The sequence below is a fragment of the Pantherophis guttatus genome, chromosome 3 (assembly GCF_059756535.1).
Source record: "Pantherophis guttatus breed Tessera chromosome 3, ASM5975653v1, whole genome shotgun sequence".
Classification (NCBI taxonomy): Eukaryota; Metazoa; Chordata; class Lepidosauria; order Squamata; family Colubridae; genus Pantherophis; species Pantherophis guttatus.
Window position 1 is genome coordinate 90,836,537 of NC_142065.1, and position 25,028 is coordinate 90,861,564.

Consider the following 25,028-nt stretch of genomic DNA (forward strand, 5'->3'; position numbering starts at 1 on the left):
TCAACACAAGATGGAAAGCCAGTTTTGTACCATGTCACAAACTCTGCAATTTGCAGTGTTGTAGTATTCACAATGATAAATATTCTGTATTTAGCACAATTAATCCCTGCAGGATGTGCTGATATCCAGTGTCTTAGCTTACAAATTAATGGAGATGTGGCTATGTTGGTCAACCAACACCAGTGAAACTTTGTGGCATCGGATTTTGGTTTTAAAAATAGGTTTGTCTAATTGGACTCCCGGTTGCTCCAGCACAGCTATTCTTATTCAATTATTATCAATTTAAATGGGCAATATCACCACCAAAGCAACCAGAGTGCTCAAGATTAACTGTGGTGATAGGGACATAAAAGGAAATATTACAGAATTCAGGAACTGGTTCACAGAATAATAAAACATTTAGTAATTTGACCATGTAGACCATCCTTGTGTCAAAAGAATATTGCTGTACATGGATGGACAGAAAAGCACCATAAAATAAAGTTATTTTCTTTGGAATCTTACTGATGTTGCAAATATCTGGGTAAAAGATAAATAAATAACAGAAGAAAAGGAAACTGATTCTGTTTATCTAAAGCAATATTTACTCTTCTGTCCCAAATGACGAAGGGAATCCAACCTTATAGTCAAGGAGAAAGACTATGAAGTTAAAGGTGATTTACTTTAGTTCAGTTTTGATGGAAAAGACACAACCTCAAATTTAAAATATCTCAGCTTTACAATGCAAAATACACTCTTAGAAATGTGTAGGAAACTGTTAGAAAGGACAACTAATCTTTAAAAAAAAGAAAAGAAAAGAGAAAGAAATCTTTACAAATTACCTGTCTTACACTGTGAGTCATTAAACAAGTAATTAACCAGTTTATTAATATATTCACATATTTACATAACATTACAAATTAAAGTACTGCCCCAGCTCACTGCATGAGAGCAAGGTCTGACACAGGGAAAATAAATAGGCATTGCAGGGAAATAAAGAGGCAGCAAGGCTCCAGCCTACTAAATCTTTGGTATTTGAAATATAGCAATGATGCAGCATTTCACTTACTCAACACAGGGCATTTAATGAAGACAAGAAAGAGCAGAGTCCTGACCTAAAACTTTGCGCACTTATGGAGGAACTCCTCAATGACTGGATTCTCCAGTCCCTTCCTGAAAATGAGAAGGTTAATGTATGCAAAGGGATTCACACCAGATCAGCCAAATCCAATCAAAATATTTCAAGCAGCAAAAAATAACCCATCCACCCCCTTCCCTGGGTTACAGCACAAACAAGAAAGAAAAGCTGAAGAAACGGGTAATTGTGACACCAAGGGACAAGCAAGTGAGGTTAAATTGCTGCCTGCCCTTTATCTGCCACAAAAAGTCTCGCTAGATTTACGGTGAATACCAAGTGGCATCTCTGTGTGTGTGTGTGTGTGTGTGTGTGTGTGTTTACAGAGGTTAATGCAGAAGCTTTGTGAGAAAATATAATGGAAAAAATTGTTTAGATATGGTATTCAAGTTCCACCTGAGTTGCAAAATATTACCAAACATCAACTTTGTAGCTTTTAAACTCCTTCAAAATGTTTTGGTCAAACAACCCATTTCTCCATTTATTTATTTTTTTACCTTAACTTGATTCTTCCTTCCAAGACATATAAGCAATGATGGAATATCATGATGCAAACTAAAGACCAAACTTTTCTCCATGAAAAAGAGGCAAATCTCCTGATCATCAGTTTTGCTAACTTAAGGATCAGATCACTAGATCAAAAAATATCAAGGACACATTCCTAACTAACATTTCAGCACAGGACATTTGATTACATACAATCGCAGAAACAGATATAAAGGTTGTCATTGGTTCCAACAAAATAATGACTTCAATAAATAATTTTGAACTTTTTCTCAAGACCAAAAGCTTTATCTGCTAGCATTAAATTATGAAGATAGAAGTCCAGAGAAGTTGAAACCATTTCTAACCTGTGCATCTTCCTCTTCCCCTTTATATCTATTAATTTATCATTGTTTGATGATGGACTTGGATTAGTTTATAAGTGCTACCGGTACATGTCTTTGCAACTGTTCAATAAGCAATAGGCAACGTTTCCATCAGAAGCAAGTGTGAAGGAAGGAAGGATCAAACCTGCGTAATTTATTTAAATACTGCATACATGCATAGTGGAAGAATTTTTTTTTACAATTTTTGTATAATTAAATAACTGGTTTATTTAACATTAAGACAAACCTCGGGGTCTGGGAAAGTCAGCCAGAGTCTATTGATTATATCTGATCCAAAATCAATCCAAAGGCCCTTTTGTGAATCAATAGAAGATAAAGGTTTCTTGATTTGCATTTCTGACTGAAGTTCTATCCAATTGGGCTACCTTTTATAAAGGACACACCAACTTCAGAGGAGTTTCCCTGGAAAATATGAAGATCTCATATGTAGGAATTTGAGCCTTCACAAATTCCAAAGTCACTGTATGAACTGCACCCAGTATTTTGTGAGCTTTTATGAGCATTTATTGGGCATTTTCTACTTAAGATATTAAGCTACTATGGCTCAATCTATTTTAAGAATACCGTGCAGTGGTGGGTTGCTACCGGTTCGCCCCAGATCGGGTGAACCAGTAGCAGTGGCGGCAGGAGGCTCCGCCCACATGCCTGGATGTTTCTGCACATGCACAGAAGTGTCGCACGCACGCAAGCACACCCACGAGCGAACCGGTAGCAACGGGCTTTGAAACCCACCCCTGATATCGTGTGTGTGTGTGTGTGTGTGTGTGTGTGTGTGTGTTTCAAAATTATGGGCTGGAACATAAACACAACCCTTGAAGACTCTGTTTTTGAAAACTATAGTGATCTTCTTAATTTATCCCAAGAGCTCAAAACAAGGGAAATCTCAGGTGAAATATTATTTGTGGCAATGGCTTTCAACTTAACCAAACTTTAAAACCCAACGAAAGAGAGAAAAGGGTTACATCTTTATGAAATCATTCACCTCAACTACAGAATGGAGCATAGGACACAGTATTATTCACCTGAATTACTTGTTTTGTATGTAATACAATCATCTCAAGGACCCACAATGCCTTTTGCAAGACCATTGATCCTGTTGATTGACAATCATAGCTACCCTGAACGTTAGTAGAATTTTTAATAATGGTCAAGAGATACAATCTAACTGTTCCCAAAGCTTTCTCTATAAAATTGTAGAAATTCTCTTAAATATACAGATTTTAGCATATCGCATGGGCTTGTGTATTAAAATGTAAAGTTTTGAATGGAGTACCCTATATTAAGCAGCTTTTTCTATTAATTCCTTTTTCAAATATAATTGTATAAGTCACAACCGCTTTTTTAAAAACTTGGTTCCATAAAATATTGTAATAAAAGACTCCAATAAGCCAGTTAAAACATCCCTGGATTTAAACACTAAATTTGCTTATATTCTCTCTCCCCCATCCCCATTCCACTAAATGGCATGCAAATCACATTGAATTTATGCTTTGTCCCCAAAAAAGTGTATTGAGAGATTGCAGAACTGGTGACGAGTGTGGTTATTGGCAAAGTTAATTAGTGCTGTAAGATATTTCAGGAGAAATAATATTGACCACATGATTACCGGAATGCTCAAACATTTCCCTCTGGAAGAAGCCAAAAGTGATAACTGTCATCAGAGATTTCACTTAACAGAAAGATAGAGCTCATAAACTGCTAGCCATACTTAGTATTCACTGTAGATGGAATGAAATGAAGTCTTTTTAAAATAAGTCTGTTTTGAAATGATTTTCTTTCTTTTTTTCCAGGAAGGTGAGGTTTAGAGTTTGGGACTGGTCCCCAGTGATGGGAAGTTGCGAAGCAGCTTCTTTGCACCTCTCTGAATGAGATATTCAAGCTGTCAGCACAAACGTCTTCAGGAATTCCAGTGCTGGGGTCTGGAAAGTTTCAATAGACAGAAGAGCTGCATTTCAAATACTTAGCAGGATGAATAATGCTCTGCAGACACTTCAGTGGTGCTTTCATAGTCCCTGAAATTTATGGTCAAAAGTACCAACTGGATCTGCCAGTCATTCGTCCTCTTCTACATAGGTCGATGGAAACCAGCCCACCTAAATGAGAAAAGAAAACATGGTTATCTGGTTGAACTTCGTTCCACTCGAGATAATTTTGTGCATGACCCTCCTTTCAAATAGAAAATGATTTAGAAAAGGATAAAAACTGCAATAAAATTAATTTTTGTGGCAGAACATGTACTGTTTCTTTGGAGAAATATACACTTAATCATCAATAGGCCTGACAGAAATTCAGATGTTGTTCTCAGCCAATATGCTTGCTGCAACCTTTTCAGAATGGATATAGAAATGTATAGAACTAAATTCTGGTCCATCTACGATCAACAGGATAGTTTTTCCTGTTAACATACTTTTTGGCAGTATGTTGTGGTCCGCCAGCAGTCTGCGGAGCTGGCAGCGGAGTCGGACAGTGAGGAGGCTGGGGAGGAACATGGGCCAGTCTTGGAGTCTGGGGAAGGCCCAGATGAGAGCTCTGCATCAAAGGCAGAGATGGGGACAGGGCCATGCACGGTCTCTGGAGCCCCCAGAGTCGGACAGCAGAGAGGCAGAGGAACAGGAGGAGCCTGTTCCTAGTGCAGGCATGCGCAGAGCTGCCAGAAGGCAAGAGCAGCTAAAGCAAAACGGACGACTTGAGAGTAAGGCCAGGAGATGATTGGCCCCATCCATAAGGCTTAAAAGAGAAACAAAGGCACTTGGGACTTTTGCAGGAAAGCAACGTTGCTAACTCTGTTTCCAGTCGGCATCTCTTATTTGTTTCTGAACTTCGTGGGGCTTTGCCAAGTAAGGCCTTTGGCAGGGTGTCAAAGAAGATAAAGGTTGGTGATTATCCCGAAGGACTTCTTCCGAAGGACTTGTTTTGCAACTAATTGGGATTCAGCTAGGAATGAACGTAATTCTCAGCTGTTACAATAAAATAGGGGTTTTTTGGGACTAATTGTGTATTGTAATGACTCAGTAAGCCTAGGTCACAACACAGTATGAAAGCACAGCTGCAAGCCAACATTTGTGGACACTATGTACCTTTCCCCCATTGGCTAGATGGGGAGCAAACATCTGAAGTGAGCTGTATCTCACGAAAACATATGGATTTTAATAATATTTGTTAACCGGAAAAAGTGTTCCCAGTCTCCTTTTGATTTTGATTTTCTACCTAACAACAAAATAATTCCTCTTGCTCCAATCCACTTTCCTATAGGATAGACAAAAGAGAAGCAATCAATCCCTTGGTGGAGCAATAGCTGAAATCTATGTTTCCCTCTCTCTTAAAGAAATATGTGCAATGCGTGAGTCAGATCTCCCCAGCTCTCATTCGCTGTTGCTAGAAAGAAACATGTGGTACATCCTTTCCTCATCTAGCTTTTTTGTACATTTCTGAAATTGAGGACAGATGCTGGACTGTTGCAACATCACTGGGATAAACTTTTCCACTTCTTTAGCTTCCACATTGGGTGGAAGGATTTTTGCTTATCAAAAATCAAAAAATATTTTTTTTTAAACAAAAATATACGATATCATCAAGAGAGTAAAAGAATTTAAATGGAAAAGGGCTGGTCACATAGCAAGAAGAACTGATGGCAGGGGAACCAAGGCAGACACAGAATGGATCCCACTTGATAAAAAGCATCCACAAAAGAAACCTAAAACAAGATGGAGTGACGACATGAGCCAGTATTGCAGGCCCAATTGGCAAAAGAAAGCTCAAGACCGTATTGGTTGGAAACATGTAGAAAAGGCCTTCATCCCGCAGTGGATAGACAATGGCTAAAATGATGATGATGATGATGATGATGATGATGATGATGATGATGATGATGATGATGATATTGTAGACACAAACAATTAGACTACTGTAGTTTATAGTTAATCTAAATTTCAGAAAGACAGCAAGAATGTTTCACATTTTCATGGGAAATTACTAAACATTCAATATACTTCATACCATATACATTACATATACATTAAGAATCGGGAGGAAGATAGAGAAAGGCTTACCCTTCCATTTACTTCACCTCTCCACCAGCCATTGGCACTAATTTTTGTGTATATTTTGACCACATCTCCTTTGAGCAGGGATAATTCACGCATGTCTCTTGCACAGAAATCATAGCGAGCGATGGCTATCCCGAGGACTTTAGGACTCAGCACTGGGGGAAATACAAGTAGGCAACATTATTTGAAGTTTCATAAGTGCACATCAACTGAGTAACATTAGCAACTCTTTTTGTATGCCAGTCTAGTACAAATGGAAGCGGAAATGAAGAAATGTGTGGTCTTATGGAATAGCATGAATGAAATTCATTCCATGCAATCAATTTTCTTTCTTATTGCTTGCTGGTTGTAGTTATTTAGGGAAAAAAATTGCATATTCCTAAGATCATTTGCTGAGGTGTCAAAAGACCATAGACCTATTCTTTGCACTTCTAAGGGATTTTGCTGCTTCTTCTCTCAAAGTTGTTTCTCTAAATCAGCTGCTTCTTGATATCAATGAATCATTCAAAGTTGCAGGAAGAACCAATATAAACAGCACCTTTTTCTTCTTCTTCTTGCTTTTTGATTCAAAGCTACCGATAAATGTGCCTCCTTGAATTTTGACTATTTTACTGAAATTAATGAGGCATATTTCTAAGGGCAAGATATTCTCCAATGATTCCTAGAGTATTTCTGGGCCAAAAACACTTTTTCCAGGACATAAATGTAAAGCTCTGGAGTTTCAGTGTGACTAAGAAGTACAGAGAAAAACTACAGAATTTACTGAGGTTCAACACCAAGCCATTACGACTTTGGTTCTTTCAAAGTAAGGGATTACCTCCCCTTCAATTCTCCCCAACTGCCTATTCTTCCATATGATTGCTCTTTGGGTCAGTCGGTATCCTGCTTGCTAGCAGTCTAGCAAGGCAGGATACTGATACTCACTCAATATCCGACCTTGCTAGCAATCCCCAAACCACATGGCTCACCTGACACTATGGGTCTGAACCTTCTTGGCACACTACGAATCTGGGTCTGCAACAAACCCAAGCTGCAGTGCACACATGAAGCTGCAGACATACTAGGAAACTTTGAGAACCATAGCCCAGCAAGTAGAAAGCGCAGTGCAAAGCTACCGCTGCCCTGAGAAGGCTCAGCACAACAGTGTGGTACAAAGTTGCAGCTACCGTAGGAAGCCCCAGCCCAGCCTAGCAGTGTGACACAAAGCCACAGCCACCCTGGGAAGTTGCTTCCACCCAAACCACATTTGCCCTTGTCCTTCATCAACCCTAGCTGATCTTCACCATATTTTGTTCCCTCTGTTGCAAAGGCATGCCCACTCTAGCCCTTTGCAAAACAATTGTAGGCCACATGATCACCAGATCTTGCAAGGAAACCACTCGTGCAATCTAGGGGAGAAAGCCTCATTGTAAGGGCAGGTGGGCTGCCACGTTTTGATCGTGTGACTGCAGGGGCACTGCAGCAGCTGTAACTTCAATTGGTTGTTAAGTCCCTTCATTCAGTGCCACTATAACTTCAAACAGTTGCTGAATGAATGATCATTAAGAAAAGGACTACCTGCAAGGTAGTGCTATTAAGAGAAGGTGCATGAAGTGTATTCAAGAGCCAGGCCAAAAACCTTCCGATAGAGGAATGGCTAGAGAAAGATCAAAAGGCACAAAGCACCATCCCCCATAGTATCAATGATGATCAAATTGTGTATATATACCATTGTGAAATTGCAAAAAAAAAAAAAAAAGCTATGGAAAATACATTAGAGAGCAAATCTCAGCAATAAACTTTACCAGATGAAGCTGATGAAAGACCATCAGATGGAAGACTATATGAGTCAGCTGAACTTTGAGATGGGCAGCAAATAAATTTGATAAACAAACGAACTATAGTGGATGCATTATAGAAATGGTTAAAGTCCTGCAAGTTTCAGAGATAAAATGATTTACATACTATAATTTGCAGAATGGCAGATAGAGATATAATCTATGAGTGCACAAGGGGACATAGAGATAGAGATGGGGGGGGAGAGAGAGAGAGAGTGGGAGAGAGAGAGAGAGATCTGCATCAAAACAAAAGTCACTGAACAATGGAATATGGATCAAAGGCATGTTGATTGATTTTAAGGTACAGGGATACAAATTTTGGATGGGAGCTACCATGTTCCTAAAGTTAGGAGCCCAAAGCAAGCATGTGTTGAACGTTGAACCCAAATCCTTTCATCGTAGTAAAAATATAACTGTAGAAATGACTATACTTCAACAACATTAAATTCTACCTTCCGCTTTCATAAAAAGCATGAACAATCAGCAATACTTTTTTTCTAAATTCAAAATCGAGGGTTTGTAAAAATGGCAGCTATTATTTAAAAAATCACTATTTACCACCACAAATTGCTGCACATGGTTTTGTGTCATGTGGACTCATATAGTACAAAAAAGCAACATCTCCGTAACAGTAACAGATACTGCATTCAGGAAAAAAAAATCTATGCAACCATCAGTGACCAAAATTGAAATGCCTAAGATGAACACACACTCTGAAAACAAATTCTGCTTTTTTTTTTGTCACTACAAAAAATACTTTAGGAAAATAGAATGGAGGCGAATGATAGGATCCAATATTTTATATTAACTTACATTATGATACATACGGTTCACTAATGGCTAGATACATTAATTAAACTAACACTTGCACAAAAGTTGTCAAATGCCAATAGTTCTTTCGCTATGTCGCAATTGTCGCATTATGCGAAATGACAGGAGAAAAGCAAGAAGAAAAAGAAACGTAGCAAGAATTCACACAGGCAAAGCTAGAAAAACATTATATGGTGATTGCTTAAATCAGGCAAGACATTGTCACTAATGCTCCAAAATGAACAAGATTTGATTTGGCTTGATCTAATCTAATCTAATCTAATTTAATCTAATCCAATCTATCAAACATTCCGTTTTCCATAGCAGCCAGAAAGATGCATTCTGGAAGGCCAACAAAAGGCAACCAAATATTGTGCCCAGAATCTGTCCTTTGAGATACCATTGGTTCTATACGTAAAACTTCCATTTAGCCTTAATTGTCAGATTCATTTAATTCCCACATAAACAGCTATTGGTCTGAGTAGATCACAAAAATGAAGATACTTCTCTCTTTAAGGAGAGCTCTGCCACATAGTGAAAGCATATATCTCTGAGGCTGAATTTATACGCATAGAAACATCTGGAGCTATATAACTATTGCCCATCATGTTTTGCCCCTGTTGGGACTCAAATAAACATTCCATAGGGAGGAATGGAAGAACACATCAAAGGCCTCTTTGTCCACCCCAGGATTGTTTCTATCTTGTCTTCGGAAGTTAATCTTCTTACCACAGGAATATCAAAGGAGGTTTAAAAAAAAAAAAAAAAGACAAAACAGAGTCAACAAATTAAGTTCCCCATCCCAAAGCAGATGGTTGAACATCTGGTCAATGCATTCTAGTGGTTAGCACTGTGAGTTAGTAGCATTTTCACATCTTGAGGCAGAAAGCTTAATGAAGAGTTGTATAAAAAGTTACTGCATAAAAGATGTTACCTAGTCTGGTTAACGAAATGTCCGGGAGCTAAAGAACAGGCTTGGAGAACAGCCCACTGCCAAAACTACAACCCTGAACTACGAATATTCTCAATAATTTTTAAAAGTTATTTTCCCTGATCTGCATGAATGGGAACACTCGCCCTGATTTACTGTCCTTTCCTATTAACATGGAACATATCCAGATTTGGCTTTAGATCCATGTGGGAAGCAAGCAAGTTGCAGTTAACATCAATTAATCCAGTGTATTGTAAGATTCTTTCCATCATATTTGGCCTTAGCTTCCTCTGGTTACAAAGAAAAGGATTTGTGCAAACAGGGAACTTCACAAGCAAGTCTGGTCTTTCCCATCAGGTTCTAATTTAAACAGCCTCCATCTTCAGTCCTATACATCATAACGTTGGGATTCAGAACTGAGTAAATGATTCATCTACCTAAATATAATGCCGGAAATTTGACACATTATTGCAAAAAAAAAAAAAAAAAACCACCACCCCAATTCCTACCCCTTTAAGGCACAAATGTCTTTTGGTGGGTGAGACAATGAGAAGTGACTAAAGGAAACACAAATGCATAGAAGATGGATAAAATTAACTTACAGACAATGTGCATGCAAAACTGCCATATATAGAAAGCTACCTTCCCTCTTGTACTTTATCCTAAAATGTTCTGGCAAAATGGCTTTTAGGGATGGGACGAATATTTGAGGGTGCCGAAAATAGAGTAGAACCATTTAAGAATATCAATAGCTATACATAATGTAACCATGTTGTTTGTAATAGTTTTGATTGGCCACCTGGGCACTTTCCCCAATATTCTGAAAAGGTAATATTCCAGAACCAGGTTTTTGGCATTCCCTGCATAGCTGGCAGAACATTTAGATGACCTTCTTGAATGTCAAAGGGCAATATCATATGACAGCCCCAGATCACTCACTTTTTCACGTGCTTTAAACATTCTCTGGCTAGGTCAAAGCAGCTGAGAGTAAATCACTTCCATGGAGCTAAAGTAATATATTTGTAAGCTGCAATTGTGTTTTAAGTCAAATTATGTTCTAAGGTTGGCAAATGAATCCGTCCCTTCCCTAGGCTTGCACTGCACACAGAAACTGAAATACCGAACTTGTAAAACAAGCAAACAGTGAATAAATAGAAAGCAGTAAAGCAGTACCTGACCAGAAAGGAGTGGAGGAAGGGGGAACAAAGCTGTAGTCTGGCAGAGTTACAAAAGAAAACCCACAGAACAAAGAAGAGTCTTAGACAAAGAAAAGAAGAAAAAAAAAAGAGAGAGAGAGAGAAGCAAAATGACATTGAATGGTTGGTAAAAAGAGTATTCAGCTATTCTTATGACTTGCATCTGTTTTAAGAAGAAACAAACATTTTCTTGGCTGTTTTGCAGCTTTTTTTTAAAAAAAAAATCTCTTACCTGCTTAAAGGCATAGTTTACTCCTTTGCTTTGGCCATTTCGTTCCCCCACTCCCTCCTGTAACTTACTAGGAACACTCATTTTGCCAAAAATAAATAAATAAATAAATAATGAATTTCCATGGACAAGGATGAAATTTATTTTTATGCACATGCTTATGCCACCCTGTAGGTTGGCGCGGCAATTGTTTTAGCAAGCAACTGTAGGTTGGTAGCCCTGTGTCAGATTAAAACTTCCGATCTCCAGTCAGCCATGAAGTTCCTTGGGTAACTCTGGACCATCCATAGCAAACTAGGAGGATAGCAATGGATTTGCAGAAGACATATGCATGTCATCTTGAATTCATCTCATTTTAAGGAAGTGGGGCATTTATTGGCTTTATTTTGTTTCCATACTCCAGAAAGAGTTGCAAAGGTAAAAGATGAATGAATGGGTATTTTCAATAATAGTCTTCATGGCATGCCAGCAAAATGCAGGGACTTTCAGCTGCTTTTAAGTTCCCAAAACTTTTAGAAATAGATATGGAATCTTCCTTAGCACATGGATCATTTAGTATCATAAGGAGCAACAATACTGAGATAGAAAAAACATGTGATGTACAAATGCATTTCCTGAATCACTCTGATTTTTTTAACAGTTGCAAAGCAGGGCCCTTATAACAAGAGCAATAAGAGCAAAGCCTTTTCAAAGATCTTAAATACTATTAACTAGTTAGTGTATTTTAATACAATACGCAGAAGAGTTGAAAAAGCATTAACCTTGTTGTGATAAAGGTGCTTCTCACAATCATTTTCTAATTCATCGAAACTGGAAAATCACGGGTATCCATTTCTGAACAAGCATGGATATACTAAACCACACTCTTGAAGTTGACTATGGTTAACAATAAAAATGGTAGCTGGGAGGTTGAAGCTACACTTACTCAAAATAACCCCACTGAAATCAATGAAATTTAAGAAGTGCTGTTCATTTCAATGGCTAACCGAAGTACAAACTCAAGTTGATGGGATTAATTGATGAATTAGGAAATTATAGTTAATTCCTAATCTGATGGGTGAAGGGAAGAGTACTGAAACTGATCATGTAGGCAAAAGATTTATTAATACCTCAGTTTATTAAGCAGCTCCACACATAGCCAACAATTACCACATTCAACCATCAATCTTATATTGCTATTGGGGTAGAATTACAACACCGTCCTGCTGCTTTTTGCTAAGAAGCAGATTGTCTATCTCTTCCCCAAATTAACAGGCAGTGAGGAACAGCGAAACCCAACACCCATGAGAAACAATTCACTGCTTTCAATACAGAAGCCATCCCCACAGAGTTATCGCGCACAAACAAAATTTTGTCTTTTTTATCATACAATTAAGCTTTCTCAATCATAGAATGTAACAAAACACCCAGAAGGGATTATTATTATCTTCTGCCAGTAACACATTTTTTTTCTTTCAATGTGTTGAAAAGAACTTTTAACAATACAGTACTGTTAAAAATGAAAAGACAGAATGGCTGGAGAGCTAGGGACCAAGTCTTTGGAAAGCCACTGAAAATGCCGGAAAAGAATACAAATCAGTTATTAATTAGCTTATCATATTAGTTCTCCATATTATGAAAACTTAGAGCTGGAAATTAGTGCTAGGAAATTATTATTAGCTGGAAATTAGTGCTAGGAGATTATTATTAGCTGGAAATTAGTGTTTAGAGATCGCTTCACAAATGATCTTCTATTGCTGAGATGACTTGATGCTAATTCAAGCTCACAGATTTGTTGATTCTTGTGAAACAACTGCAAATAATTGTGCTGCGGCTTTTGTGTTTATAATTCTCACACCACAGTCTCTCTCCTCTTATTGTTCTTTTATATATAAAACTGCAAAGAAAGGACAAACTGAAAGAAAGCATTACAACTTCCATAATTATATTCATGTTTATTGTAACAAAACACTACTATAAAGATGTGTAGTTGATCACATGAGTCCTCCTCACTCTGCAGCCAAGTGTTTGTTGTCCATGAATAGATTTTTCTGATTGTCCTTGTTCTTCTGCACAATCCTCTCCCAAATGTGACATATTCTCTTTCCTGCCAATGCTATTGGTTGTTATTGTTGTTTTTCTGTTGATTTATACAGGATGAAGATTCTCTTGTAATTATTCTATAGATATTAAGCATACCATTTCCCCTATTTATTAGCTGTATAAAGAATTGGCTCTGGAGGACAGGCCCTGTTCTTAATGTCACAGCCTCAACTTTCCTGCTCCTAAACATTTCAAAACATCTTCCTGTCTTTAATGGGCACTCAGAAAGGCTCTGAAATTATCCATCTGCTTCTCAGTAATTTAGCAGTGTATTAAAAGGGCATACGTGTGTCTACATGATTTTTAATCTTCTGCCATTATTTTTAGAAATTTCTATTGCTCATAAAATCTAAACTACCCAATTCCAGCACTATGAAATTTGGCAGCAATCACAATGGTTACAGAATCAAGTGAAGCTAATGTACAGATGCCCAGATGCTCTAAGCAACTTCAAATCAGTTACCAGGACTGGTATTCCTGTTGTTTTACCAAATACTAAGGACAGCATAGCTCAGCTCTGTGAAACTCCGCACTATAGGTAGTCCTCAACTTACAACAGTTCATTTAATGACCGTTCAAATTTACAACGGCACCGGAAAAAGTGACTTATGATCAGTGGTGAGCTGCAACTGATTTAACAACCGGTTTGGTGAGCATGCACAGCATTCAAAATACAGCAATTTGAAGCTCAGCTGTTTACCTTCTAAGGCAGCCCTGGTAAGTAGAACAGCGGAGGCATGGAAATCAGCTGTGCCGCGTGAATCAGCTGAGCCAGAAAGAAGGAAATATAGGACAGGATAGGGTGGGGGTGGGTGGGTGGGCGGGGCCAGTTGATCATCAGAACTACCGGTTCCCCCAAACCAGCAGCAGCCCACCACTGCTTATGACCATTTTTCAGAGTTACAACCTTTGCAGCATCCCCACCATCATGTGATCAACATTCAGATGCTTGGCAACTGGTTCATATTTATGACCTTTGCAGTGTCCCAGGGTTTTTGAGAACTTCTGGCAAGCAAAGTCAATGGGATAGCCAGATTCACATAACAATCGGGCTAGTAACTTATAAACTGCAGTGATTCACTTAACAACTGTGGCAAGAAAGGCCGTAAAATGAGGCAAAACTTAACAAATGTTTCATTTAACAACAGAAATTTGTGCCCAACTGTGGTCATAAGTCAAGAACTTCCTGTACTGGTTTTTGAAATTAATTATAAACATATATAGATGGAAATCTGTTTGCCTCTGTCCAACCCCAATTAGGTTACTCTAAAGTCTTATTTAGGAACACCAACAAATAGAATTGTAGAATTGTCATTCTGACCTTAAGCTTCTTTAGAAAAACTCTGCATTATAAGACTGTGGTTTTAAACAACAAGAATAATTCATTTAAATGTCAAATGCCAAATTTGAATTACATGTTTATTAATTCATGTAGCCGAAAGCAGCTTAGCCAATGCAAAATGCCTGTTTACAAATCAATTGCTCACTTACATTTTTAATAGATGTTTGAGCAGCAATTTGATTTAAGAAGAGGCAGTCAGGAAGTCTAACTGGACCTGTTCATAAACCTGTCAGCAGATGCTGATTCTGCTTAGCTGCAGAAAAGTCTGGCTAAATGCATTATCATATTAATAGGTTATATGTCAAAAATGCAAAATGGAAGATGCTTTCAACTGAATTTCATTTCTGTATAATAAAAACAACAACAAATGATAATGCTTACAATTGCTGCTTGCTCGGTGGCTCCTTTGATCCTGTGTATTTTCACATTCTTTGTATGGGTACTGAAGAGTCGTATCCAAACTTCGGAAGCCTTCTTTGAGAGACTGGTGTTTGTAATATTCCACAAGTTCCTTCCAGAATACAAATATTTAGACAGACTTTAATAATTATTTCTCTTGAATTTTCATTGCACAGATATTTGATGACACTTGCAATCAACATCAAAAGTCATCTTCCATCATGACACAGGGATTAACAGCAGGAAGTGTATAATTTGGTGGAAAGAGAAGTAAATGAATTCCACAAACTGTCCCATCTCTGTTATGAAACTGCAAGTTTGACTGGGCCATTGTGAGCATTTTGGAAGTGGTCCTACTTCAGATTAATGTGTTGAAAGTCAGAACTTCACAGGTTCAGGCTTGAGGTGCTTTTGTTATGCTCAGAATCACCCACTCGGCTTTGAAAAGGATATTTGGCAAAAATTCATACTCTAAATAAGGTGTGTCAAATTTGCGGCCCGGATTTGTCACACACTGGCCACACCCGCACCTGGTTTAGTGAAGGGGGAGAAATCGTGATACGTCACGTGACAATGCCGTGATGACGCGAGTTTGACACCCCTGCTCTAAATGTTTTGAACACACCCGTGGCGAGTTTTGATTTAGGAGTGAAAAATGGTGGTTGCTCATACTGTAGAAATGGACCTTTATTCGTGCAAGGCTGACTTAATTCTTATCAAAGATACTGTATGAATCAAACAAGTATCAACAAGTATCAGCTTTAAACATTTCTTACATTGAAAAAACTGCACATAAAAGTAATTAAATTTTGAATTGATTATAATGGAATGGTTCTTCCTGTATCTGTTTTTCTACATGCATGGAAGTATGCGCTTCTGTGAATCAATGACATCAGTGATGGGTCGCCCCCAGTTCACCCTGATTCGGGCGAACCGGTAGTGCGGCAGCAGGAGGCTCCGCCCACCCACCCAGACGTCATCCAAAAGATCTGTGCATGCGCAGAACCACGGCGCACTCGCGAAGCAAGCGTGTGCACCCACGTGCTACCGATAGTGAACCGGTAGCACCGGGTTTTGAAACCCACTACTGAATGACATCCTTCATTCATGTGGGCCATAGTTCCAACCTAAATTTATTACGTTACATAATGCTTACATTAATTAGTGTTTGGATTTTCTTACACTTATTGTTGTTATCCTGGTTATTCCTTATAACATCCTGGTTACTCCTTATAACATCTATATGAAGTATTTTGCCCACATATGTTTACTAATTGGTTTGTACCAGAAAAAAAATCACTCTGAATTGACTTGCCAAAAAAAAAAACAACCCTATCTTGGAACAATGGCAATCCCTGGGAAAGAGCTAAAAACACGAATATCTATGTTGAAGCTCATATTTGATCAGAACAATATTCACTGCAAATTTCTCCAGGACATACAGGATCAAATGTCCTTTTCCACATATATTCATCAACTCAGAATGTGAAATTAAGTTTTCTGGTTTAACAATGCATGAACCAAATGCAGGACCCAAAGGAGATGTATGTTAATATTTAGTATTTATTTTCGTTCTCTTAGCTACATGGCAAGGGTAAGCAATCCTATTGCTTCTTTTAATTGTTATCTAAGCTGATCTGAACACACTATATATGGATCAGAACTAGTTATCCACAAATTCTATGCTTCATTTATGTTGTGATAATCAGGGCCAGATTTTCCTATAGGCTAACTAGGCTTCAGCCTAGGGCCTCAAGATCAAGAGGGGCCTACATTCAAATTGTTAGCAAAATTAAAATTACACTTTCACTATAGGTGAAAGGGCCTCATAAGTGGAATAGCCTAGGGCCTCTTTTCATCTAAATCCGGCCCTGGTGATAATGTACAGTTGATTATCTTTGAATGGATGGATGGATGACAGACAATGACAAATCGATGGATGGATATCGCTGAAGTTGTACAAATCATTCAGAAAAGATGTTTCACAACCCATATTCACAAACAATTCTTTCTGTTCAAATTATTAAAGCTGGTACACACTTCCAGGATTCACATGGTTGCTTTAAAAGCCATTTTTGGCTGTCTCCACAAGCATATATGCGTAACTTCTTTGAAGTAGCAATAACAATAGCATTTAGCATTTACAATACTCTCTGGGCAGTTTACAATCCTCAGCATATTGCAATCTGGGCTCTCATTTTATCAACCTTGGAAAGATAGAAAGCTTGAGCCTTGTCAGGATCAAACTCCAGGCTGCGGGCAGAGTTTGCCTGCAATACTGTACTTTAACCACTGTGTCAAGTAGGGGTTTCACTGATAACAGCTTTTGAAGCAGAGTGTGCTCATTGGGTTAAAGTAATTTAGCTTTTTTTATTTTAAAAAATTACGTCTTTAAACTCTTCTTTGTGGATACTTTAGACATATTGTATATTTACATGCAGACCAATTTATGACTATAATAATAATAATAAACTCAACTAATATAGCTAACTTCTCTTAAAAGGACGATCAAACTGTATTATAAACTGTTGTGGGAGAAAATATTACTAGAAATATGTATTTTGATAAGAAAAATTTGATAAGAAAAATTCCAAAGCACCTGAAAGCCAGACAAGGAATAATGGATGGAAACTGATCAAGGAGAGATTTAACCTAGAAATAAGGAGGAACTTTCTGACAGTGAGAACAATCAACCAATGGAACAGCTTGCCTTCGGAAGTTGTGGGAGCTTCATCACTTGAGACTTTCAAGAAGAGATTGGGCTGCCATTTGTCAGAAATGGTGTAGGGTCTCCTGCTTGAACGGAGGGTTGGACTAGATGACCTACAAGATCCCTTCCAACTCTGTTAATCTGTTAAGTATGCTTTAAATCAGGGGTCTCCAACCTTGGCAACTTTAAGCCTGGCGGACGCCCAGAATTCCCCAGCCAGCAAACCTTAAAGTTCCCAAGGTTGAAGACCCCTGATTTAAACCATCTTTAAATCAATGGCTGATAGAATGAACATGTGAATAAGAAGCAGTAACTTCCAACAGATTGAAACATTTAATTTAGGTTCTTGTTCCTCGCCTATTCTTGATTATTTTGTAATAAACCTGCAGATAGCACAATCAGTTCCTTAAAAAAGTGGGGAAGAACTTTCAGAAGACAGACAAGCAACCATCAAAAACATTCAAAACAGGCCTGACAAACTTACTTCTAATCATTTTTTTTAGTTCCTTACATGCTAATGGCTTAATGAAAATGTATAAATCGGTGGCTAATACAGGCCTCTCCATTTATATTAAAAATTGATTCAAAGGGGGGGGGGCAGTTATCCCTGGAAAATACGCTAGTGATTAATTGTCACAGCTGCATCAACGCCAAACATTTAGATTTCATGAATTTCAAGTGGCAGACATTCAAGCACATGGTCCTTGGGATCAATGAGTTTCAATATATTTAGGTTTGGCTTGGTGGCATTTATTGCTTCTAGTTTTGAAGTGCTGGTCTTCTGTTACATGTGAATACATGAAATATACAGCCCTCAAAGGCGTGATAAATCTCCTGCTATTGCTGATCCCATCTCTATATGGAAAGGTCACAGCCCTTTCCTAACATAATGTTTATGTTCATGTTTTCCCTTTATTGCTATGTGCGCAACAGTATATTTTTTACTGCAAGGTATATTTTCTGCAATCAGCCGGAAAAATACTGGGAAAGTAAATGGTACAAAAGCTCAGATTGATACAATTTCTTGATAGACAAAGCAATAGCAGTGTTTGATACCTGTTTTCTGATTCAGTAACCTGAGAGTAAATTTCTATGATAAAAGAAACGAGTTTTCCTTGTCAAAGGACTGCATGTCTCATATAACAATATACACAAATAATGGTCTTGCAAATATTTCTCGATGGATAAGTCAGATGTCTCTGAAACAGCCACTATTGCTTCTCTCTGTTTGTTTGCTTTTAAATAGCAGAAATCTTTAGCTAAAAGACTGTAGCTACACCACAGCTATCAGATAATGGCATGCCCCTGGCATGGTCCTAGTAAACAGTAGCTGTGGTTTGCCAAGTCAATGGCCTGGGAGAAGACATTCTTTGTATTTTATTAGATGGCATGAATATCAAGATCGTGAAGCTTTTAAAAAAATATACAATGTACTTTCAAGAGTTACATCTATATCAGAACATGCACAGAGAGTCTAATGTGTTATCTGAATTATAATGCACATTATATCAAAGCTTCAGCACACAAAAGAAAACGTCCAGATGTCTTCTCTCTGAAACAGATGGGTTTGTTATAGTTTACTGGAACTACATAATAATCATAATCCTAAATTACCTTTTGAAAGTATTTGACTCCGTGCCTCAGTATAAAACTTCAAACCTGCAAAATACTGAGATTTTTCCTCAGCTATGAAGTTTACTAAAGGGAATCAATGTCTCTTGGCCTAACCTAAGCCTGCAGGATTGTCATAAAGGGGAAAAAAAATAAAATCAATCATCTTGGAAGAAGGCGTGAAAAAAATGTAATAAAATAGATTGAAATATTGTGGCAATTTTCAAACAGCAGTTTTGCATTCTGGGAAGGCATCATTCTCTGGTGGAACCAGATAATGTGTTCCTCAGACTTCTGATGGCTCTGTCTGATCTTGAAGGTCTGTGTGTTGGGATTTCCCCCCCCCCCCCCGATTTAGTTACAATTAGAATCACTGGAAGTTGTACGGTGTACAAATTAATTAAATAAGTAAATAGAAATATCTAAAAAGACTGCTTACTCAAAACAGTAACCTACCCACAGGATTTAGAAAAGTTACATTCTGGGCTTATTTTAAACCTCCTTCACTTCAATGGCCCTTTACATTTTGTATATATGTGGAAATAAGTTCCATTGATCTCTAGCAAGGCTTTTTCCGAATAAGCATGTGCAGGTCAGATTGTAAAACATATTTAGCATTTGCTTAGTCTTTCTGCAACAATAATACAAGTCTTGCACTTTTTAAACAATGAATTATTTTACAAATAACTGTACAAATGCTAACTCTTACTCTTCTAACATTCTAATTCATTTGTAACCAATAGATCTTGGTACAATGAAATTAACTCAGAATAAATGATCATATAAATGACAATAGGGGAATACCAACACTATAGATTAAGGATCTAATAATAATGCAAGACATATATTTCACAAAACCCCTGAAATTCTTTAAGAGAGCATGTTTCTGGTATATCTGTTCCTCCCCCCCACCCAACTCCAAATGATAATTATCTAAAGAAGAGGTTAAGAAATATGCAAAAATATCAAAGCAAAAGCAACTCATTTATTTTGCTGTTTCAAACCACAGCAATCTCTTTTCAAAGTGAAAATATAAGATAACTTATTAGAACAAACTGCTACTCATCACCAATTCATTCAATATAGTCATGCTAATCGGTCATGTTTAAGTTTTGAAGCTATAATCAATTGGGTAGGCCAAGTTGAGACTAAATCTGTTGATATAAAAAATATTATTTATAAAATATAAACATTGCATAATTAGACCATTCTTGAATGATAGTTCTGGTTTAGGACTATTTCAAAACGTTACTGCTAATCTTCCAGTAAACCAAAAGCATACAGGATTCACACTTCCTGTTCTTGAATTTCCATTTCAAATACTACTAAATAAAAATAAAATGGGAATGTGTACTTTTTTCCCTGAACGCCATCACTCTGCTAAACAAATAATTCCCTCAACATTATCAAACTAGTTAATAAGTCTGCATTTCTATTAATCTTCTCATTGTTCCTATCACCCATCTCCTCCCACTTATGACTGTACAACTGTAACCTTGTTGCTGGTATCCTTAAGATTTATATTGACTGTTTCCCTATGACTATCATTAAGTGTTGTACCTTATGATTCTTGACGAACGTATCTTTTCTTTTGTGTATACCGAGAGAGTATGCACCAAGACAAATTCCTTGTGTGTCGAATCACACTTGGCCAATAAAGGATTCTATTCTATTCTATTCTTTCTTAGCATGGAAGTTATCACGATCTTCAATATTGCAAAACCACAAGCAAATATACAGTATCTCTATCAGAATGTTCCCTCTTACAATGTTAATGTAAATAAGCCAAATGAACTGGAATCTGTTTAATACAGTGCATGCTAAGTCATGATCCTTTACACTTTCAAACTCTAATGAAATTGTCCTTTTCATATGTATGGCTGTTCAGAATTTTGTTGTTGTTGTTGTTGACAAATTTACAGATGTTGGGAGATAGATTCATTTATTAATCACCTATTTCCAATGACAGTGAGTGTGATTGTTGTTAATATATGTTAAAAACTAATCAGTTCACTGAAAGCTTCAACTCTCAGAGCATTTGCCATGAATAATAGTAAGTACTATTTAGTTTTATTTGCCTTTTCTTTCTTTCTTTTTTGACAAATCTATCAAACTAGATAGCAATAGAAAAATCACTTATACCACATATACCACTTCAGTGTTTTACAGTCGTCTCTAAGTGGTTTACAGAGTCAGCCTATTGTCCCCAACAAACTGGCTCCTCATTTTACCGAACTTGGAAGGATGGACAGCTTAGTCAACTTTCAGTCAGTCAGGATTGAGGGAATCGAACTCCTGGCAATGTGAGCACTTAGCCTGCAATACTGCACTCTAACCACTATGCCAGCACAGGTCTTATAGTAGTAACATTAAGCTAGATATGTCAACATTAAACATTTAATAAGATAATGTCCAATTAAAGTATTTTTGGAAACAGAAAAACAAAATAAAAACTTATACTTACCATTAAACTTCTAAATTTCTTATTTTCTGCAATGTGAAAAAAGCTTTCTCTTGTGAAAATCTTGATGTGCTTCACTTCATTATTGTACCTATGGGCAATGAATAACTTATGAATATAAATGTGTTTTCAATCTGGAAAAATCAATAATTACTTGACAGCATGCCCAAACTCTCCATGAATAAATTCTTAAGACAAAACACATATCCATGCCAATACACTGCTGACACCTAATTAACAAAAGACATTTATTAGGGTCCAGTTTAACACACCCGCCTACATTCAGATTTAAGAAAAAGCCTCCCAGCAATATCTAATAACTTATTGGATCCCACCAAGCTGATTACATTCAAATTCATATTGACAAAGATAGCAACAGCTTTTCAAAAAATTATTATTCCTTCGGTGTGATACCCTTGTTCCCACTCGATTCAAGGGAAAAATTCTGTTTGGCTTCAGTTGATGGCTTGATCAATTCTGAAAAATTTCTAGTTAAAATGCAAATAGACCTTTAAATCACTCTAGCTATCATAAAATCTTTAGTGTTCCAAGTCACAGCACCATTACTGAGCCATCCCAACTGAAAAGTTTACTTGCAGAAGGTAGTAAGATTTGGATCCTAAAAGAAGAGAACAAAGTTGACTCCATGAAAGACAAGGTTGTCTTTGCTCAGAGTGCTGTGCATTAGAGGATTGCTGGACCAGGACTCCCTAATCCCTAAACCCTAACCTCTAAACATGGCCACTGAAAGGTTTTGTCATGGTTCCGAGTAATGAGTTCAGTCGAACCAGAACTCTGAGGCTTCAGTCAGGCTCAAAAGACCTTTTGTTGAATACATATCGGCACATAGAAAGATGAAGCTAGCTCTAAGTAATTTCCGCACTTTACGGTAGTTAAAAGAATAGAAACTTCCCACCCCCCTCAGGTGTCCTAGGTCACGTTAACCAATCAGTCCAGTAGCAGCTTCCCCCTCGGTCTCAGCAGATGTTCGTTACCATGACCCTGGTTCTCACGCTGAGTCTGATCAATGTTTTGTCTAGCAGGCTAAGGCACTACATTCCAATACCTTCCGACTCCCCCCTTGCCTCAAGAGTGGCAATTGAGAAACAAAACAAAAGTAAGAATGGCTTCAGATGAAGTTGTTTCAAAAATTGACAGATTGGTGAAAGAACTTTTGTGACTTTGCTCTTCCTTAAGCATAATTGTAAGATTCCAGAGAGCCAGTTCGATATGGTGGTTAAGGCACTGGGGTTTTTAAAAAATGTATTCCAGTCCTGCACAGAAACCAACTGGGTGACTATGGCCCGGTGACTTTCTCATAGCTGTAGGAAGAAGCAAAAATGCTATCTTCCAAAAATGCTATCAAGAAAACTTCAATTTGCTCCAGGTAGCTGCCAGGAGTCAAGGCTTTGTTAAAGGGGAGGTAGAGCAGCAACAACTTCAGAATAACTGAATAGTAGAATAATAGTTAGGGACACTAATTTTCAAAGAAGCTCAACAGGGCAGGCAAGCCAAAACTACTTTTCAAATCCATCAAGGTTTTCATAATATTTTTTAACAAATGAATGTAACTAGCATAACCTTATTTTAAAAAATCCATATTCAATATTGACCTATCAATTGCATGAACAATATAAAGAAATACGTAATTCACTTACTTAATGCTAATGGCATATTCTCCTGATTCTTTAGTCCTATACCGCACTAAGTAAGTGCTGTTTACCCGGTTAATAAGTTCCGCTTCTGCTTGTAATCTTTCCATTTTTCCGGCGTACCTGAAAAAAGTGAGTTTTATTTTACTAGATTTTCTGTATTTTATTTTGCTGCTACAAACTCAAACATAATCTTTCAATTAGGCCAAGTTTGGTGGCAAGAATCATATGCAACAATCATGGGCAGATATTGTCAGAATATGAATATTCATAAACTGGAATAGATCAGCCAATGAATAGGCATAGCAACTAACTCAGCCAATGAGGGCAGACTGGAGTCAGGGCGTATCTTAGTCTGCAGCTTCTGAGTCTGTGCGGAGAAAACTAATAACTGTTCTCTCCTCTTGCTTGTAACTGCTACCAGATAAAAAAAATCTATATTGGTATTGTAAATTTACTTTATGTATTATTATGTATATAAAAAAGTTAATGAATCCTGCTGCATCAGTCTGCCTGTGTGTGCTTTCTGGATTTAATTTCTGCAACAAATTCTGATAGATGTGCTCAGAACAGAATGGGTATCTAATAAGCAAAAAAAATATCTATCTCCAATTCTGCTGACTATGGCATTCTCAGCAATACAGTCATCATTGCTAACTATACTTCTTGACCTGCAGATACAACCAACCAATTGCAAAATACAGAAGTTCTGTGAGAGTCAAAGAAGATAATCCGGGCATGGAACACTGCTTTTTTGCCAGTTTGAAGACACTGGTATTTGGTTTCCATGATTAGAACAGTACTCTGATATATGTACAATGGAAATGTTATATTGCTGTATTTTTTGTATGAACAAAATCTTAGTCTATCTTAAACTCACAACGGCATATCACAGTGACTTAAGAGAAAGATAAAAGATGATAACTGATTAATGGCCTGAGTGGCGCTTATTGAATCTTCTTCCTGTCAATCTCCTATGAGAACGAATAATGTTTCTAGCTTTCTGTTTTTAATCAATGTATAAAAATCAGTGACACCAATGTACCAGAATTACCTTTCCCTTAAAAATTTAATTAATTTATTAAATTAAAATAATTAATTTAATTCAATTCAATTTAAGTCTTTGGGAGCATAAACGAACCCTGCATCTGGAAAGCACAGCAGATGTCATCAGATGACAAAATACTACATTATTTGCTGACATGTATCATATAATATCCATGTTGTATTCTCATCACCATGGTCAGCCATATTGAAGCTCTCAAAAAAAATCAGGCAATTTAAGGGGATATCCAGAAACAAATTTTCTAGGAAAATAATGTAAACCAAATGTATGGGTCCAATAATGTGTTATTGTTTCTTGTTCTCCTCAATTAGAAACAGCTATCAAGGGCACCTCTATGAAAGGACTATTCTGCAGGATAAGGGAATGGCTGGACTTGCTGGACTTGAATTTGGGAGGATAGAGATCATGACTGGGTGGAAACTCATTCAAATACAATGTTGGTAGGCTTTGAAGGAGTAGCCAGAACTTTATGTCATTTCCCACAGATACAAAATTAGTTGCAAGCCAGGTTTATCCATGCAAAAATACAGTTATGTAGTATATACACTCAATTATTTTTGCTTATATTACAACAAGATGCATTCCATAGAAGATCAGAAAGGTTAAACCACAACAAATTAGATTTCTATTAATATCATTTTTCTCTCAAGCTACTTATTTGAATTCCCAACT

At 37.3% G+C, this 25,028-nt stretch overlaps 1 protein-coding gene across 3 annotated transcripts in view; it reads right to left on the reverse strand.

The window, feature by feature from the left end:
* Positions 1-838: 838 nt before the first annotated feature.
* Positions 839-25,028, reverse strand: part of VAV3 (vav guanine nucleotide exchange factor 3) — a 187,364-nt gene continuing 163,174 nt past the window's right edge. Inside the window, exons 23-28 of one of the 3 annotated variants that reach the window (XM_087890015.1) lie at positions 23,297-23,413; positions 21,642-21,729; positions 14,839-14,968; positions 10,782-10,865; positions 6,054-6,205; positions 839-4,097 (exon numbers count right to left, since the gene is read on the reverse strand). In XM_087890015.1, coding sequence (XP_087746141.1) covers positions 4,056-4,097; positions 6,054-6,205; positions 10,782-10,865; positions 14,839-14,968; positions 21,642-21,729; positions 23,297-23,413 — 613 coding nt within the window. In that variant the 3' untranslated portion in view covers positions 839-4,055. Of the gene's footprint in view, positions 4,098-6,053; positions 6,206-10,781; positions 10,866-12,118; positions 13,153-14,838; positions 14,969-21,641; positions 21,730-23,296; positions 23,414-25,028 lie in introns of those variants that run through there. The other 2 variants (XM_034437390.3, XM_034437391.2) reach the window with 2 other exon arrangements.